General features: G+C 36.8%; 1 protein-coding gene across 8 annotated transcripts in view; it reads right to left on the minus strand.

The window, feature by feature from the left end:
* Nucleotides 1-17,281, minus strand: part of ATM (Serine/Threonine-kinase ATM-like protein) — a 308,602-nt gene that overhangs the window by 82,240 nt on the left and 209,081 nt on the right. For all 8 annotated transcript variants that reach the window (XM_089999875.1, XM_089999874.1, XM_089999877.1 and 5 more), the window contains 9 exons: nucleotides 10,491-10,655; nucleotides 10,304-10,408; nucleotides 10,043-10,194; nucleotides 9,692-9,893; nucleotides 9,572-9,619; nucleotides 9,396-9,479; nucleotides 4,418-4,501; nucleotides 299-379; nucleotides 56-145 (listed from right to left, as the gene is read on the minus strand). In XM_089999875.1, coding sequence (XP_089856001.1) covers nucleotides 56-145; nucleotides 299-379; nucleotides 4,418-4,501; nucleotides 9,396-9,479; nucleotides 9,572-9,619; nucleotides 9,692-9,893; nucleotides 10,043-10,194; nucleotides 10,304-10,408; nucleotides 10,491-10,655 — 1,011 coding nt within the window. The remainder of the gene's footprint in view (nucleotides 1-55; nucleotides 146-298; nucleotides 380-4,417; nucleotides 4,502-9,395; nucleotides 9,480-9,571; nucleotides 9,620-9,691; nucleotides 9,894-10,042; nucleotides 10,195-10,303; nucleotides 10,409-10,490; nucleotides 10,656-17,281) is intronic.

The raw sequence follows: 17,281 nt of genomic DNA on the forward strand, positions 1-17,281 counted from the left end.
AGTCAAAAAGATTTTCTCAAGTTTTAGAAATGATAACATAACTGAATATTTATACCTGAAAGGTTGGCAAGCCATTCCCATCCTTCAAGCTACCCATTCTTGACGCAATTTGATACACCAAAGGAATAAATTTATAAGATTGAACCTGAAGCAGTACAACAATTTATGAAGCAATTTATAGTGACAGAAAAATTTACATATAAGAAGCATTATAGCAACACAAATTTAAGATCCAAACCCCAGTCGGTCAATTTTTCCACAATAAAATGCATATCATCAGAGCATGGCACCATATTACCTCCTTAATTGCATTAACCATTGCCTTGACAACTTTTTGGTTAGACCAGAGACTGAACCATAATGAAATAAGCCTGAAGACCTGAGAGAAAGTTACATCGCTGTTATGGCTGTAGTAAGATCTTAACAGTACAGATAGTAAATCAATCTTAAAATAATAACATATAAGGTTGATATTAAGCAACTGATAGAATTAGGTAAAGACTAAATCGCAAAAGGGACAACAGATTGAAAGTGAAACCAGTGAGGAATAAATATCATGAAAATGGACATTTAGTAACAAAAATATGGCCCATAATACTGCACACCACAACCTCCCAACCCCCTTTGCCTTTTTTATGTAATGCTGCTGTGATGCCATCTTCAACAGGCTAAAAGAGTGAAGACAAGTAGAAGTGATAACAATGAATGCAGTGTAATAATAACTAAGTTCAACAAGGGAAGCTATCCATTCAGTAGAAGACCACTCTCTGCGACACAAGCAAGTAAAAAAGAAGAATGTCCTCAAGCTATATATGTCATGAATCTAGTAGAAGAGAAGACTCATTGACATCATTATCATTAAGCATATAACCCAATCACTTTGATTTCCTGAAAATTAAGAAAGGTAACATTCCTTATGCTCTCAATAGGATGACAGCAATACTGAGCCAACTCTATCCAAATAGTCTTTTCTCTCTCCCCATAAATAGCAAAGCTGGGAAGTTAACAACCACCATTTTTGAACTTTCCAGCTTTTTTAAGAACAGAACATAAAAAGACTCGATTGAAATTGCTGGGCAGTCCTTTGTTCAAGCGTTTCACGAATCCAAACATCCTGATGAAATGTAAGTCCTTGTTTTCTTTGTTCATAAAATGGTTTCTTGTTGAAAAATTGCTAAAAATCATTGAGAGTTATGATTATATTTCAAGAATATCTTTGATCATCAAAAGTTGTGATTAGAATTCAATTTGTTTCACCTTAGGAACAATAGAAGAATTAGCTAAAGGACAAACATAGAAAGTAAGGTCAATCTCTGAGATATAGGTTGGCGAAAGAAGCTAAAAGGTCATAAGGCATATGATAAACAATCAGCGCAACAAATTAGTGAGCTAGAAGAAAGTGCAACTTCTTAAAATGAAATCAAAGGTATCTCAAAGCGAAAACTTGGCTTCATGCTACGAAGTTTTCCTCTACCTGCTGCATCAAAAGCTAAAATCACATGTTTCTGAAAAAATAGAGCAGTTCTCGTAATACTTGAAATATCAATACCTTTACTCTTGGCAGAGATGTAAGATATGTTTTAGGATTCCATTTCCCAGTACCATGACCAAAATTAACCCTGCTTCCATCATCCCTTACAAATCAATATTCCAATATCTTCTTGTTCATCTTCATACTTCCTCCAAGCAAAAAAGGACAAAAGGTACCCTAAAGTAAATAGATATTCCAATGGAACTTTCTACTGTGGGTTGTTCATTGATACACGGTCCAAGCATCATTATTAATTTCTTAATCCTTAGATTAAATATTTTCTTTATTAACAAAAGGGCATCATACTAGTTTAGCTAATAATGAATCTGCCCTTATGAATGAGTGGGTTAGATCCTGTAGAATGGTTGTTCTGATGTAATATGGAACTCTTTGGCTTTTGGGACGCAAGAACCAAATGATTCATCATGGTCGAACGAACTATCAACCCAAAAATCATTTTCTTATTAAGGCAACTAATCAGAAATTTTATAAAAAAAAATTACATATAACAGTCGAGAAAAAACACATGCGAAGAGTGCCAGGTGATTAATTTGGCAACACTGAATAAAAAAGGCATTCAAATAGCTACATGAAAATAATAAAAAACATGTATAAAAAAGTTGAAACAGGTATATGAATTATGTGTTGTGACATGAGCCTCCTTGCAGATAAAGTTAGATTACATCAAAGAGCTGCTTTAAGCTTATAGATGTTTGTGCTTGTTATACAAGAGATGATATTATCTATAGCAAGAGTGTCCCCATAATGCATGTCTCTTGTAAATCATAATTTATCGATCAAAACTAAGAAGATCAAAACAAAATTTAGAGTTATGAAAAAATATTTTAGTGCAAGAAGGTTTGAGTCAATAGAACTAAAAGAAAATATATGGAACACGTCTGGTGGAAAGGCTAACTAAGAATCCTTTTTCTTTTTCTTCTTCTATGGATAGCCAAGCTGTGGATGCCCAATGGAATTTGACATAAAGATTCTCCATATAAGATATTTATGATCAAGAAAGATATTACAGTGTTGCATCGTAATAAGTTTAGATACTTGGATCTTTCATACAACAAGATGGTGCATTTGATAAAGATAAAATTAGCTAAATGAAATGGATAAAAGCTAATGGCACCATGATAAATGGGTATTTGCCTGATTGAAAAAACATTTTCACTGATCACAGTTCCGGCATGGAGAGCATGAGTGGGTGGGCTCTTTCACATACTCCGTGGAAGGGGACAGGAAGAAAGGCCAGGCTGGTCCCATATCCTTTGAGATGGTATGGCATGTTACAAAGGAGATTTAAAACAACAGTAGTTCGAACAGTTGAAAATATACATATTCAAAAAATAGGGATAGGCCAACAAAGACTTTATGGGAGATAATAATCAAACATATGAATGAATGTAGAGTGACTCAAGGTTTAGCTTTAAAAAGAAAGGGATAAAGAAATTAGGACTTATAAGACTGACCATACATGGGCGAGGTACAATGACGATCATAATGATGATACCCACATATCGACAAATAACACCAATGTAACATCAAAGTAATGTTATGATGTTTTCTCCAAAGTGAAATCCAAGGAAATTACTTGCTATTTCAAAATAGGGATGGCAGTGCACCGAGGGGAAACGGGGCCCCGCTCCGCCTCGCCACGTTTGGACCCAGGATAGAGGACATGAAACGGGGATGGAGGCGGGGGTGGAGATTAAAATCAAAACCCGTGCGAGGATGGAGGTGGGGATGGACTTACGCTTTCCCCCGTCCCAATCCCCGCCATGCCTCGCCCCGCCCCTTCCCCAATCCTTCTTTAGGGATGGCAATGGACCGAGGGAAAACGGGGCCCCGCCCCGCCTTGCTACGTTTGGACCGGGGATGGAGGACATGAAACGGGGATGGAGATTAAAATCAAAACCCCTGCAAGGATGGAGGCGGGGATGGAAGGCAGGATTTTGAGATGAGGCGGGGGTGGAGACCTTGTCCCCAGCCCCGGTCCACTGCCATCTCTATTTCAAAATGTCAACATTTACAAATAAGATTCTTTCTTCAACCAAATAAAAAAGAAATTATCAGCTAATTTACTGATTTTCTTCCACTTTTTACAAGTTACTACAGAAGATATTTGATGAAGCCACTTTTTATAGATTTTTCAGTTTTCCATAAATTTTACTCTTTTTCAAGACTGGAAAACTTCCCCAATAATTCCCTTTGAAGATGACTATTTATAAAACCTCCAGAGAAGATTCAGCCGTTGATATTAGTGAGATATATTCATTGAACCAACTATTGAGTTTATTTATAAATATCACTTGGAATTTCTGGAACATGCTACAATAGCGTTGAATTGTTCTTCAGACCTATATGCAATACAAAATGTTGATTGTTCTCCAATGTGTAGGTTGCAACATGAGAAGATAAAAGAGTTGTCTGTATGGATACAATAAAGGAAACTTTTAATTTACAGAACACAGGTGGGTTTGTTATAACTCTTCATCTCTTCAAAACTTTTCTGTTATCATAACCTTTTCACTTGCTTCATGTATTCACTTTCATGAGTACACATTTTGCCTCGTGTTGCATTACCTCTTTATGCCTATCCTCCAAAATGAACAACGTGGCCACTGGCTTATTAACAGCACAACAATATTAGCTTCATTCATACACTAAGTAGTTGCTACAGAGAGAATGAGAAGTAGCTTTTGAATTAAGCTTATTTGTTGTTTATTGTTCACGCCGATACCATGGTCACAAACTATAATTTATGCCTTAACATAGATTCATTACACTTAGCAGAGAAAAGGCACAGTACATTGAGACAAATAATTCTCAAAAACCAATCAGTAATATTTGAGTGCCAGAAAAATGAAAGAAAAGTTTTACCACTCTCAGATCGTATTTGTCTCCAATAACCAAACATTGTGTGTATCCCTCCAATGCCAAGCTCAAGAAAATATCCCTGTCGTCCTGATAAAGACAATGACATGAATGCATCATGATGCAATAATTTCCCATAGAACAGAAATATAGTGGAACCGTTGGAAGTAAAATAACATTAAAGAGATGTAGGTTATTTTAACACAAAATTATAGAATATCATATGCAACAAGGAAACCAATCATACAATAACAGTATGGAACTAGACATGCAACATAACCACTATCTAAAGAAGGTATTCAGAAATTAAATTCCATTTATCACAAAGATTTGACAGACAGAACCCCAAAATAAATGCACAATGAATGTCAAACGACAATACCGAAAGGAATATGAGCAGTGAGAAGCACGTTTGCCAGGAGGAAAACGGAAAGGTTAAACATGTTGGGAAACAGAAATAGGAAATGGAACTCATTTAGGTTCATCTAAAACAGGAAACATGTGTGTGCGTGTGGACGTGCATGTGTGAGATACACACACACAGTAAAGGTGCAAATGTTGGTAATATGCATGAAGAGTATTATAAGGTTAAACAAACCTTCATTACTAATACTACGATAACTAGCAAGAATTAATAAATGTATTTATTTTGTGTAATATATGAATACACTGACAACTGTTAAATGTACATATTATTGTGATGTATATAGTCTTCTGTACATATTATATATATGTATACAAATTTGTATACATATACATGTATGTATATATATGTACATATAAATGATCTTATTTTGTTATTTGGGTAGAATAGGAATTATTTTTGTTTCTATTTGTTCTTATTTTTTGTATTTTTTTTGTAGTAGTCATCATGGGATGACTAGCCGTTAGACTAGTCTAACAGCTAGTTGGCCTCCATCTTGTGAATATATAGAGAGGATCCTCATCCTCCCCTCTTATTTTCAATGCTTTTTTGTGTGCATTTTATGAGTGATTAATAAAATTAATATTTTTCATGTGAGTGTTCTCTTACCCTTAGTGACTTGTGCTATTAGACATATTGGCTTGTGTTTATGCCATTATTGGCTTTGTGTGTGCATCCTTCTTACTTCATTAAAGACAGACAACTATAAAACGATCACACAAGATGTTTATATTTAATATAAATGAGAGCATAGCCAGCCTATGTTTAATAGAATAATGAATATAAAAAATAAATTGTTTAACCACAACATATCATTTTTATGGTTCAGATAGAATAGATTCAAGAAAAAAGTAAAAATAAATATCCTTCTTAATATTCAAAATATGTAAAAAATAAAAGTTTTTAAAAAATAAGTAATTAAAAATTTAAATAATGCATGTATCTCAACCTTTTACCGAAAAAGAATTTTCTTATTTAAGGTAAACACACAAAAATGTATGGGAAACATATTTCCCAAATAAGGAAAACATGTTTCTTATATAAAGCAGGTTTCTCATAGCCCCAAGGGGTTTGGCACAGTGGGGTGGGGATTTGGCCACTAGATGGGTGGTTGGGATTCAAGGTTCCATTCTCATGGGTGTCACTCCCCTTGCATATTGCTGAAGCAAGGCAACTCCCTGAAGGCAAGGGGTGCACTCTGGTTTTACACAGCCGGAGAAGTGACCGTAGGTTGGTAGGGTTAACCAGCACGGCCAGGTCTCTTACTCTAGGGTTGGTTTTCTCCCGTTCTCATTGAAAAAGAAAGCAGATTTCTCATGTAATGTGAAACAGGTTTCTTACTCAATGGAAAATGAGTTTCCCATGCATTTTCATGAGTTTTTCTTAAGTTTTGCAAACATTAGGTTTTCAGTTTCAGAAAGTCTCCCAGAAAATGTGTTCCCCACATGTAATGAGAAAGCAATAGAACAGAATAAAACATAAGAACTAGGTTTCAACCAAATCCATCCCATAGTGAATATCGATTAGGATGATATACTCTTGCAGGATATTTTACAAAGGACATATGCATTTTGCTCAATAGTTTCCTATAAACACAAACAAGCCCATAAACTTTTTAGCTAGTTCATATAAACATCATGTAATTGATGTTTCACACATTTACCCGTATGAAAGACCTAATGATACAAAAGTTACTCTTCTCTCTAAAAACAACAGCACGAGTTCTGGTAAGCTGGAAACTAGCACCTCATTAGTTTCACTATCCACATAAGTGAAAAAAAAAATGGTTAGGTAACACTAAAAGGGAAGACATTATGCAGTTAAAAGCACTAGGAGACACATACTGCAAAGTTTGTAAAAAAATCCAAAAACTTATGACATATTAAGTTTTTAAGAAAACGTACTGCAACACAACCAAATTTACCAAGGCACCATATAGAGGTGCTATGTAACACAGACTCTTCTAACAAGGTACTGCATCCGCACCCATGCGAGCATGACACTTGAACACGGCTTCCTTTGTGTCAAGTGAAGTCAACCACACTGAAGTTCATTTCTGTCCAAAAGTAGATTCAATTAACCCTAACCAAGACCAGTTATATATATATCCGCACCAGTGGTGTTATTTTTTATTGATGAGGAATAACAATTGTAGATTGTTAATTTGATTTATTGCATGAATTTATGCATGATGAATTTATCATATGATAATTGTTTTTATTTCATTAGTGTTAAGCATGAGATACATTGTTTCCAAAACACAATGGGAATTGCACTCCCTCGCTTATCATGTGCTTCCCCTATGCTTCGTCTTGCGCTTCTCCCACGTTCCTCTACTGCTTCCCATGATCTTCTTTTGTGGTTTCCCTAGCTTGGGAACCATGATTCATATATTTGAGAACTATAGTTCCAAGACCAAAAAACCATGACTTCCAAGCTAAGTCATGTGGGTCCTTCTGGAATCCAAACAAACTCGTGTCAACACAGTGTGACATGGGCATGCGTGCAGCACCTAACACAATCGAACAGGGTCGATTGCAGTCAATGTGCACCCAACCTTTCACCATTTAAAAAATAAATAAATAAAAAGGAAAAGAAAGGGGAATGGCTAGGGCATGACTGAACCCCACCCTCCCGCACCTCTGCCTAGCTGCAAGGACGCCATGGTGACCTTCTAACAGGTGCAAAATCTCTCTCTCTCTCTCTCTCATCTTCCATTACACCTGGCCTTAGCCTTAGGGCCAGGTGTCACGATGGCCCAAGTCTAATTCAAATCTGCATTTAAACCAATGTCATTGATATCTGCAACATTTTGAAAATATCACAATAATATTGGCAAAATATTTTGAATTAGACTTGGATTTCTTGGGAAAATATCGAAAGTTTTAAAAATTGAAAAATATAAATAATAATAAGAAAATTGAAAATAATTTTTGTATTATTTTATTGCAAAAAATATAAAGAAATAAGTTTTAAAGTTTTTAAAATACAAAAGAAACAAAACTAGAAAAAATGGGCTTAAAATATATAAAATAAGATTTTTTTAAGTATCAAAATATCATGATATTTTGATTTTAACAATATTTAAAAAATATCATGATATTTTTCCGATATTATCTGCGTACCTTAAAATGGTGAGAATATCGCAATACTTTCGATATCAATGACTATATATATACACACATACATATTTTCTGAAATTGCCATGTCACCATGTCATACCCACCAACCTACACCTATGCAACAGTTTCCAAGAATACACTTTCGTTTATAGTTTTTACTTTTTATAAGCAAACACTAGGATTTGTTTCAAGAAAAGACAAAGAGTAATCTTGTAAGAAAAAAAGAAGTTTAAACTATTAGAGAGTAAGCGCAGTTTATAGTTTTATATTCTTTTCCTCTCTTCTTCTCTAGGCATCCAATGATTTCTATGTCCATTCTTCCATGTAAAACTAAATCAACCTAAAATGATCAACCCCTCTAAGGCACTAAAAGAAAAAAATGGTTGACTCTAAAACTAAGATGAAAGTACAAGAATACCCCCATCAATAATGATATGTACAAAACAAGGGGTAGCTGATAGCATCCCGACCCAAGTAGCTTAGGATTTTTGGATCTGGATATCCCTGTTAGATGAATGGGTCTGCTGATCCATATGGGTGTAAGCAGGATTTTGGGTTAGGATAAGGGATATTGCAGTCAACTACAAATAAGAGAACAGATGAAGCAATTCAGAGAATATGCAGGGGTAGAAAAGATAGTCTTCCAGGAATTATCGGGTTACCAGGGGGCATATGTGTCCATTTTTTTGATTGACGCCACCTGAAGGGCAAAATGGAAAAGATAAAGCAGCATATCCTCCTTTGATAGGGACGTCCATCTTGATCTCCTATTTTTGTGATTTGTTTCCATATTTTGTGTCTTATTTTCTATTTAAGCATTGTCATTTGTAGTTCAGTTTTTTATCTCATTAGTAGAGAATTTTGAAAAGGTTCATTAACCTTCACGTGGCTTACCTCTTGTGGTAAGATTGGCTTCTTCTTAAGAAGAAGATTAATCTCCTTAGGACTCTTGCCTAAAGAGATCTCCCTCTCCCTCTCATGCCTCTCCCTCCCTCTCTCCCACGACCCTCCTTCCCTCTCAAGCATCTCTCTCTCTCTCACGCCCTTCCTTCCCTCTCACGTATCTTCTTCTCCACGCCATGGCCCTCTGGTTCGAGTGTGCAGCCCGTATTGGGTCTGTATCAGTAGTACACAAAGAGTAAAACACATATTACACTTCTCAACAAATAGAAAAGTCTAGCAAATAAAGTTGAAGGTTATTCCTTCAATTACCAACCAGATTAAACATTGGAACACACTTTAGCATAGAACTTTTTATTAAACAGCAGAAAATTAATATAACTAAGAATGAACTATGCTAAATAATATTTACATAACCTCCACAAAAAAGTTTCAAAGTGCAACTTGTGATTGGAAAACAAAAAACATACATGCAAAGATAGAAATAAACAATGAGAAGCAGCAAATATAGCTTTAACTAATATATTTGTTCTTGCACCTTCAATTTGTTGGCCTCCTCTGTATCCATTGCAAGTTGCTTTTGCAGATCTTGTATTTTTACTGAATAATCAGTTTTTTCTCCCTGATACAGCACAAACATATATAATAATACAACACTATAGAAACAACATATGAGAGAATAAACAAAAAGCATATGAATAAAAAATTGCATACCTTTTTTATACATTTTAACCTTTTAGTGAGAGCCTCCAACTCCTTGGCCTGCCATTAATCCAAAGAATTTAAAATAAAATCAGAGATCGAAATATAAAAAATGCCCCAATAGAGTTATACCTTATGTTTTCTTAGTCTCATAGCTGCTTGCCATTCATTTGAGCAAAGCCTTTCTTCACAACTCCTGAACAGAGTATCACAGTAGTGGGCAAGCTGGAAATTAGCTTGGCATTGTCTTGCCAAACTCTTCTCCTCAACAGAGGCACTAAGGCCACTGACATCAACAGCTCGCTTTAGATATTGCTCTAGAATTGTTCTTGAACTACAAATAACAAAAACATATCCAAAAGAATGCTTGTCATTTAAGAAAAAATAGTAATAAACAACAAAAAGGCAAGGCACTGATGAAAACTACATCTGGCATACTAAAACCTATGAACTCAATATTAAAAGCAGTCATTTGCAAGTTACTTGGTAGATCTAGTTTCTGCGAGCCACTTCCCAGCAAGACGCAATACATCACAAGCTTCTTCCTTTAACTGGTAATGATGCAAGATATATCTAGCAAGATTAATAGCAAAATCATGTTGGCCTTGTGCTCGAAGTAGTTTAGCCTCTTCAAGCTGTTACAGAACAAACAGACAAAAGTCAACCACCAGTGAAGTACAACTGCATCAAATTTGATGGCCACCTTCTAAAGAAAGATTACAAAACCAAAGTTGTTTAATCCACCCTTCCAAGAGAGCATATAGATTGAGTTTCTTCTTGAGCTTCTGCTTCTATGCTGAAAACCTTAAACTCTTGTAGAGCTGCAGTTGCTAGAGAGAATCTACTACCCTGTAGCCAACAGACCATAATTAGATGAAAAATTTAGTCAAATAGAATCTAACACGTTTTGTTAGAGGTTCAGAACTATGACCTTACGGAAAATGGATGCAGACTGCAGAAGATGTTGCATTGTACAGTGCCTACAATTCAAAATTTGCAGCAGTACTCGTCTAAAAGATATGAATGGCTCAAGTAAATCAAGATGCAGCTGTGTTTGCTTTACAATAAATTCCCAATCCTTGTTCAGCCACTCCAGCTGCAATACCCCAGATGTATTAATTTAAACAGGTGGTGCAATGCGCAGTTGTACAACAGGGATGAAAGCACATATAGTCAAGTTTTCATGTACCCATTAGCAGGCATTGAAGTAGGAAATAGAAAATAAAAAAACCTGTTAAAAAGAAGTGCAGCAGAAATGCATGTACCCCAAAAGTCTTATCAGAAACAGTTCTATTCCAACATCAAAAACTTGGAATAGAAGTTGCTTACTCACCTTGTGGTTATTTATTATCACATAGTAAATATGCAGCTGAAATTGTAGCTAGGTCAAGGATTATGGATGAGAAAAGGGTTGACATTCCCGAAGATATAAATTGAAAATTGAGGATCGATGAAGGAGTGCCTGTAAAGGACCCGACACCCTTCAGACAAATGATTGAAGTTCTAACTTGCTTATCTATTACTAGACATGATATGTCTCATGTTCATTTTGTTAGCCGATTTCAAGATTTTCCTACCATCATATGAGTGTTGTGCTTAGAATTGTTAGATATATTAAAAGTACTATTACTAAAGGATTGTTTTTATCTTTCTCGTTAGAAATGATTGTTTATTCTGATTCTTGGGAGGAGATGCAAATGATAGGCTCAACCACAAGTTTTTGTATTTTTGTAGCAACATGTGTCTCATCCAGGGAAGCTAAATATAGGGCCATGACAACCATTACATTGAAGATTGTGTCATTGAAGCTACTACTTGGAGACTTGAAAGTTCAACTAACTCCGGTCCTTGAAATAGGTTGTGCCTATTAGAGGCACATTAATACTGTTCAAGAATAATTGAGAAGCACCGAACCCTAGGTAGGGAGAGAGAGAGAGAGAGAGAGAGAGAGACGGCTGTTTAGAAAAAAGAAATTCGTTAACTTATGTTATTAGGGCTTCTCTTTATGTTAAATAGAGAGAGGCTAAAAAGAATAATTACATCTAAGCCCATTATGAAAACAAAATTTCAAATAACCTCTAATATAAAAAGACTTAAACTTAAAACCACATATTCTCAACACTCCCCCTCAAGCTGGAGCATAGATATCAATCATGCTCAGCTTGTCACAACATTTTGAGAAATTTGGTCTAGCAAGAGGCTTTGTAAACATATCTGCAACATGGTCTTCCGACTTTAGATATTTGGTAGTGATATGACCAGCTTGAACCATATCTCTTACATAGTGGCAATCAACCTCAATGTGCTTTGTTCTCTCATGAAAGACAGGATTGTTCGCTTTATATGTTGCCGCTTTGTTATCGCACATCATGGTCATGGGAGAGGAAACCTTCACCTGAAAAACATGAAGAACAGTACGAACCCACATCAATTCAGCAGTTGTTTGGGCCATAGCCCGATATTCTGATTCTGCACTCGACCTGGAAACCACATTTTGTTTCTTACTTCTCCAAGAAATCAAGTTGTCTCCCAAAAACACACAGAATCCTGTGGTAGATTTTCTATCTACTACAGATCCAACATAGTTAGCATCAGAATAGGCCACTATCTCCAGAGTTCCACCTTTCCTGAACAATAACCCCTTTCCAGGAGAAGATTCTAGATATCTGAGAATCATTATGGCTGCATTCCAGTGTACCTCAGTTGGTTTGTCCATAAACTGGCTAACTTTGCTTACTGCTAAAGCAATATCCGGCCTGGTCACAGTTACATAAAATAGCTTCCCTACTAGGGAGCGATAGCTTTTGCTATCAACTGATTTTGACCCTTCTTCAAACAACTGAACTTTATGGTCCATGGGAATATTTGTTGGTTTAGCTCCCAACATTCCCGTTTCCTTTAATAAGTCAAGAACATACTTCCGTTGAGACAAAACCATCCCTTCACGGCTCCTAGCAACTTATATACCCAGGAAATATCTAAGTGAACCAAGGTCTTTTGTAACAAAGTGCTTTTGAAAATGAGCCTTTGTGTTTTCAATATCTTTCACATTGTCTCCTGTAAGGATGATGTCATCCACATATACCACCATAACAACTATGCCTGAGTTAGTTTTCTTGATAAATAGAGTATGATATGCCGCTGACCTATTAAAGCCAAAGCATGACATCACTTCAAACAACTTTTGAAACCATGCATGAAGACTCTGTTTCAAGCCATAAATCGTCTTTCTCAATCTACACACCTTCTGACACTCCCCCTCAACCTCGAAACCTGAAAGTTGTTGCATGTAAATGGTCTCAGATAGATCCCCATATAGAAATGCATTTTTCACATCTAATTAGCACAAGCTCCAACCATGCTGAACAGCGACTGAGAGAACAAGATGAATGATACACATTTGTGCAACAGGAGAAAAGGTTTCAAAGAAGTCAATACCATATGTCTGAGTATACCCTTTCACTACTAATCTGGCCTTGTACCTTTCAATAGAACCATCAAATTTGTACTTTATTGTATATACCCATTTACATCCAACAATGTCAGCATCTGCTGGGGAATCAACTAGATCCCATGTATGCCGAGATACTAAAGCATCCATTTCTTCTTGCATAGCCAGCTTCCAACGATTATCAAACTCTGCCTGTTGAAAGTTCAGATGAATAGTTTAAGCAGATAAGGCTAAAATAAAAGACTTTATCTGATTTCCAATTCTGGCATCGGAGACAAAATGAGATATGGGATATAAGGTACATTGTCGTGTCCCCTTTCGTAGAGCAATAGGCCTGTTATCATCATCATGAAGATCACTAATGTCAGAAAAACTTACCTCAGGAGAAGAAGAAGATGAAGGCTCTTGCGGAGGTGGAGCTCTACGCACATATACCAATGGAGGATTATTAAATCTGGAAGATGATGTTTGGTTCGTTAATGAGGGCACAAATTCCAAAGGAAAATGAGGTATAGGTATTGGAAAAGACTCAGCTGGATCAACCTGCAGCGGAGAACCAGTACTGGAGTAATATGGAGTGGATTCCAAGAAAGATACATCCGCACTGACATACTCTCGGCGAGAAATAGGATCATAACATCGATATCCCTTTTGATTTTTGGGATAACCTATAAATATGCATTTTGTAGCTTGAGCAGCTAATTTATCACGGTCAGGGCTAAGTTTGTGTACAAAACAAACGCATCCAAATATTTTTGGTGAGAAAGAAAAGAGTGGGGCATTAGGTTTTAGGATATGTAATGGAATTTGATCACCCACAGAAGATGAAGACATGCGGTTGATCAGATAGCAAGCAGTGGTAATCGCATCACCCCAGTATAACGCAAGAACATTGGATTGAATCATAATGGTTCTGGCAACATCAAGCAGGTGCCGATGTTTTCGCTCAGCCACCCCATTTTGTTGAGATGAATAGGCACAAGAAGTTTGGCGTTGGATGCCATGATCTTGGTAAAATTGTAACAGACCTTTTGATTTAAACTCAAGAGCATTATCAGTGCGAACAATCTTGACAATAGATTCAAACTGAGTTTTTATTTCAAGAATTAAGGATTTGATAATACTTGGAACTTCAGATCGTTCTTTTATTAAAAACACCCATGACAACTTAGAGAAATCATCAACAATAACAAGATAGTAACGACACTGAGTCCTAGTAGGAATCTTACTAGGACCCCATACATCTGCATGAAGAAGTTCAAAAACTTTATTACTAGACTGACTCTGACTCGAAGGGAACAAACTTCGATGATGTTTTCCCAAATGACATGATTCACACTGAAATGATGTGGTGGAAGGAATTTGAGGAAAGACCGAACGAAGCTTTGACAATGAAGGATGACCAAGACGACGATGCCACTGAACAGGACTGAATGAGTGTTCCACTGCAGCATGAATATTACCCATTGGATGATGTAGGTAGTAAACTCCATTTTCTTCATAGCCTCCACCAATCTTCTTCCCCGTCAGCAAATCCTGAAAATGACAACCCATCAAATCAAATATTACTCTACAATTTTGCTCTCTTATAAGGCAACTAACAGAGAGTAAACTTTGAGGAAAGTTTGGAGCATGAAGAACATTTTGCAATTGTAATGAGGAGGATATAGAAATATTTCCCTGACCAACAACCGGGGAGGAACTCCCATCGGCTAATGAGACTCCTCAATGAGCATTAATATCCTTTATATCTGAAAAAACAAGTGAATTTCCACACAAATGTCTGGATGCACAAGAGTCAATAATCCACTTACTGTCAGTCAGATGAAGATGATTTCCAGTTGAATAGACAACACTAGCTACAAGAGAGGTGAAACTCAAAGGACGAAGAACTATCAACTCATCATATTCAGCACAACTGAGGGTGATACTACGGTCACTTGCAGAGATATTATCTTGTACATTTGTTGCCTCGATAGTAGTAACATTTGCTTTAGGAGCATATGACTTTGATGAAGAAGAGGTTGGCTGACCATGCTTATCCCAACAACGATCTTCTAAATGTCTAGATTTTCCACAGAATGTACATTGAAGCTTTCCTCTGCCTCTCATACCACTTCCACGACCTCGTCCTCTGATATTCTGAATATTTCCACGCCCATAACCACATGAGACAATAAGAGCAGATGATTGAGTCACAAGCTGAGATTGTGGAAGAGAGATCGCAAGTCTACTCAGACGATTGTATGCATAAGCAAAAGTATGAACATCTGATCCAATCAACATTTGAACTTTTGCAACAGAAAATTCTGAAGAGAGACCTGTAAGAAAGCGAACAACCATGGTTTGTTCTTGATAATCCTTTTGCTTCGAACAACAAAGAGGCCTGTGAGCATTAAGTCTTTCAAACGCAGCTTTGACAGAGGCATAGTACTGGGCTAAGGTCTGATCTCCTGCTGCAAATTATATATCTCCTGTTCGACTTGCAGGATACGACTCACATTAGTTTCTTGTGAGTATGTATCACGAAGATTCTCCCACATCAGTTTTGTTGTATTATAGTAGATCAATCCATCTGCAATATGGGGTTCGACACTATTCATGATCCATGACATAACTATGTCATTATCTTCATCCCAAGTAACATATTTTCCCAATTTTTCAGTGGGTTTGTCTTCCAACAAAATATGTTTTCGACGATGTCCAGATACCGACATCATAAAAGTTCTGGACCACCTGGCATAGTTGGTTTCATTCAACCTTACGGAAGAGCCGCACGAGAAGGGGTTGGCAAAAGCCTTATACTCCCCAATATGTTCCATTTTGGAATCACACTTCGAAGTTTCAACCATACTGAAGATTTTATACTATTTCAGCTGCAAAAGAGACAAATACACTCACTTGAACAGAAAAATTTTGAATCACGCGTCAGCCAATATGTCAACCAGCAGATGTACCCAACACAGAATGTAAAGATAGTAATGGACAACAGCCCACAAACATGGATATTTTCAAACACAGCAGGGAATCATGCCTGCTACCCAACACAGAATCCCACGACAGCAGAAAACTTTAACATAACCAGGGACATTTTTTCAACACAGCAGGAAATCACGCCTGCTGCCCAACACAGAATCCCACGACAACAGAAACACTTTCACATAACCAAGGACAATTTTTTTCAACACAGCACATAAACATGGATATTTTCCAACACAGCAAGAAATCACGCATGCTTCCACGATTTGAACACAACTGAACATGCTTCTTTCACAGCATAAAACAAAATCACATCTGAAATCATATTGACAAGTGCTGTAAATCACGACAGCTGATGCTCCCAGAAAAATAAAGCACGACAGCCACAAAGAGGAATCTCATTACTTCAGGGGACACAAAAATAAAAAACCCAGCATCAGCACATCTCGAGCTCGATCACAAATAGCAACATATGAAAAGAGATTTTCGCTGCTCCCAAACCCAAAAATCACGGCAGCTGTTTTAAAGAAGATTGGTGCAACTCGATGGTGGAAATCGAGGGCTCAAGGGTCACGCCTGCCAGACTTGAAGGCACGCACCCACGATGGCTCTTAGATCTGATGACAGATCTTACAAAAAACAAATTATAATACACACCTGGTTCCAATGTTTTTTTTTTCGTTGGTGTAGCTCGATTGCAGATTGATCACGCTCCCGAGATCAGTGCTCTGATACCATGTTCAAGAATAATTGAGAAGCACCGAACCCTAGGTAGGGAGAGAGAGAGAGACGGTTGTTTAGAAAAAAGAAACTCGTTAACTTATGTTATTAGGGCTTCTCTCTATGTTAAATAGAGAGAGGCTAAAAAGAATAATTACATCTAAGCCCATTATGAAAACAAAATTTCAAATAACCTCTAATAAAAAAAGACTTAAACTTAAAACCACCTATTCTCAACAAATACTTTTACTTCAATTTTTTTTTGTCCTTTTCTGTTGTTATAGGGACTATTTTGTCAAATACCAAATAGAGACGTTGGGTTCTTTTTTGACAAGTCAACATAGAGATGATTAGTCAATAGAGTTGTTGGAACAGTCCAATAGCTCTATTGAGACGGTCTAAATAGGGGTGAACTCCCTCTTGTTCTTTTATGCTTGTTCTCAAGCACTCTCTTAATAGCTATGTCACACGAACTCTTCTAACAAGGGCACCACACCAACGTCACACCCAGGAGGGTGCGACACTTGGACACAACTTCCATTGTGTTAGGTGAAGTCAACCACACTGAGGTC

Source organism: Nuphar pumila, chromosome 3 (assembly GCF_984573655.1).
Source record: "Nuphar pumila chromosome 3, dmNupPumi1.hap1.1, whole genome shotgun sequence".
Lineage (NCBI taxonomy): Eukaryota > Viridiplantae > Streptophyta > Magnoliopsida > Nymphaeales > Nymphaeaceae > Nuphar > Nuphar pumila.